This window comes from Austrofundulus limnaeus, unplaced genomic scaffold (genome assembly GCF_001266775.1).
Source record: "Austrofundulus limnaeus strain Quisiro unplaced genomic scaffold, Austrofundulus_limnaeus-1.0 Scaffold51, whole genome shotgun sequence".
NCBI classification, from domain to species: domain Eukaryota; kingdom Metazoa; phylum Chordata; class Actinopteri; order Cyprinodontiformes; family Rivulidae; genus Austrofundulus; species Austrofundulus limnaeus.
The window spans coordinates 173,283-176,311 of record NW_013952453.1 but is presented as its reverse complement, the minus strand read 5'-3'; the positions used below and the strand labels follow the sequence as shown (position 1 = coordinate 176,311).

The 3,029-nt window shown below is 40.7% G+C and overlaps 1 protein-coding gene across 1 annotated transcript in view; it reads left to right on the top strand.

Annotated features, from left to right (window-relative positions):
- lrrfip1b (leucine rich repeat (in FLII) interacting protein 1b) overlaps positions 1-2,885 on the top strand; it is a gene marked incomplete in the record, with an annotated part of 27,501 nt that extends 24,616 nt beyond the window's left edge. Inside the window, 1 exon segment of the mRNA XM_014008544.1 lies at positions 833-2,885. Within this exon segment, the coding sequence (XP_013863998.1) occupies positions 833-943 (111 nt within the window).
- Between the last annotated feature and the right edge of the window lie 144 nt (positions 2,886-3,029).

Sequence of the window (3,029 nt, the reverse complement as noted above, 5' to 3'; positions counted from 1 at the left end):
ATACTATAAAACTATATTTTAAAGCTGATAAATTCTTGTCTTTGTTGCGGTTCTGTACCCCACTGCTTCTAAACAGCTGTTTGTTGTCCTCTGCTAAAAAAAAAAGCCTAATTTAGACTCTTCTGTGCCTGAAAACTTCAGACCTATCTCCAAACTACCATTTCTATCAAAGATCCTTGAGTAGTTCAGAACAACTGAACTGTTTTTTAGAGGAAAATGACATTATGGACAATTTTCAGTCTGGATTTTRCAAATTACACTCCACSAAAACAGTGTTATTAAAAGTTTCAAATGACTTATTGATGGCAGCTGACTCTGGAAACTACACTGTGCTGGTTTTATTGGCCTTYGACACTGTGGATCACACTGTTCTTATAAACCGACTGGGAGATTTGTCTGATACTTCTGGCTCTGTGTTAAACTGGTTCRACTTATCTGAAAKATCTTTTACTGTTTTTATGAAACATGTTCACTCTGATGCTGCACTGTTATCTTGTGGGGTACCCCAAGGTTCAGACTTACCTTTTAGGAGATATTTTAAAATGTTACAGTAATATGTCATACCATCTGTATGCTGACGACATACAGTTGTTCCTTTCTTGCCTCAGAGTTCTGCAAACTGAACTCTGCAACTGTCTGTCAGAAATCAAAATATGGTTGAACAACTAACTGCAGTTAAATGCAAACAAGACTGAGACTCTTATTATTGCCCCTCATGATAAAAACTCTGTAATCAGGCAGCACCTTGCTTTTGTTGTATTATTTGTCTGTATTTATTTTTGTGGACCTGTGGACATACAGTACAGTGTTTCTGGTTTTGTTGTCCCTGCAGGTTCGCTCAGCCCTGGACCGGATCAGCGAGCTGGAGGTCAGTAACCGCCACCTGTCCAAACGTCTGGAGAAGATGAAGGCTAACCGGAATGCCTTGCTGGCCCAGCAGTGACCTGAAAGTCCTGCGAGGTCAGGGTGTAGACCTTCAGACAAAARCTAGGACCTCCGTCTTTGACTTGAAGGATCTGCTGAGGAGCTCTGKTCAGGACTTCAGTCAGTTTTTTGACTTGTACTTATGTATTGAATGTAAAAATGTGATTTTATTCTGACCTGAGAGTCAGCAGGATGCTTATGGTTCAAGTTTAGAAATCTTTTTACACCGTCTGACCTAAAATGACTCATCAGGATGAAGAGTTGAGTAAACATGAACTCTAATGCGGATTCAATGAATGTAACAGTATTTGCAGCTTCTGTTTCAGTTTTTATTAATTTTATTTTCATTCATTAGAATGACAGACATGAAATCTGTTCACACACATCTTTAGTGATACACGTAATGTTTTCCAGGTAAATTAATCAATTAAAAACAAAGCTGAAACTTAAACATCTGAATAAAAACCCAGAGGCTCCGCCCCCTCCCTCTCTGCTGAGCATCAACTCTGCCTCCTAAGTCCCGACTGGATCGACTGCACATGTTATTTTTATGTGAAATGCTTTTAGTAGCTCATATCTTTTTTTATTTATTTTATTTTTAGTTCAGGCTGAAGTTTTTATAAAAACACTGCAGCTGATTTCAGGTGTAACTTTCTGACAAATATCTGTTGAATCAACTGAAACTTGTCCAACTCAACCCAAACTGCAGAAATATTTAAACAGGACCTTTCTGAACCGAGTAAGTCTAAGTCTATAAACGTTATCAGCTCCAGTGACAGGCAGCCCTGACAGAGTCCAGCTCCCACCCTGAAGGGGTCCGACTTTCTGCCGGTAATGTGAACAAAACTCACACACTGTTAGCAAAAAGACTCTGTTATAGTTGCACTTCTGAATGTTGCGCAGGGCTCCGCTGACAGGATACAGACCTGAACGAGTGGTGTAGGTGTTCATACTGGACACTTACGTTGGTGCAGCACTCTTCAAAAGGACGTGTGACATACTGTTTAAAACGTGTGGAAATTTGTAAAAAGGAGAACAAACTCTTGACACCAAGTTACAAAAATTGGGAGGTGTGTGACCAGATGCCATGACACCACATGGGGCCAGCACGCAGGGGCGGGGACTGTTGGCATGCACATCAACACACCGTGTTCAGTACATCAACTATAAACCAAGCTTAAGGACTGAATGACTCGAAACAACGGACTCACAATCCCATACTCRCAGAGCACCCCCAACAGTGTACCTCAAGGAGCACGGTCAAATGCCTTTTCCAAGGCCACGAAACACGTAGACTGGATGGACCAACTCCCGTGACTCCTCGGGGACCCTTGTGAGGGTAAAAAACTGGTCCAGTGTTCCACAGCCAGGATGAAACCTGYATTGTTCCTCCTGAATCTGAGGTTCAACCATCGATTGGACTCTCYTYTCCACAGTACCTCTGAATAGACCTCATCAGGGAGGCTAAGGAGAGTGATGTCCCTATAATTGAAACAAACTCTCTGGTTCCCCTTTTTGAAGAGRGGAACCATCACACCGGTCTACCAATTCAGCAGAAAAGGTGTCGTCAGCAACATCCAGAGCTTTGAAGAACTCAGGGCAGATCCCTTCAGTGTTGCCAGACGAATGATAAATTTTGTATTTTGTCTGAGAATTAAAAAAAAAMCCCGTAATGTACAATAACTTGACCTCTTCAATGCATGGCTGAATTAACCCGACACATGTCTGACATGAAAGAGGTGGAGGGTACAACATTGTCATTATATTTAGGAAGTTTTTAGACCCCTCTAGTGACTGTTTTTCAGAAAAGAGACAAGCGAAAACCTAGCAACGAGCATCGGACACAGAAAGTTATAAGCTGTGGCAGGAGGTATTTGTAGTATTTGTAGTTTTGAGCCACTCTAGATTGCACATTGGATATGTACAATAAATTTCTACAAAAATACGATACTTTAAAGGCACAGTGTGTGGGATTTTGTCAATTCTTTTAGCCGAAATTCAGATAATCACTAATGACAATAAAAAAACATGTCTAATCATTGCAGACAAAGACATTGTTTTATTATTTTTACCTTATAAAAAGCTGTTTATATCTCCATGGTCGC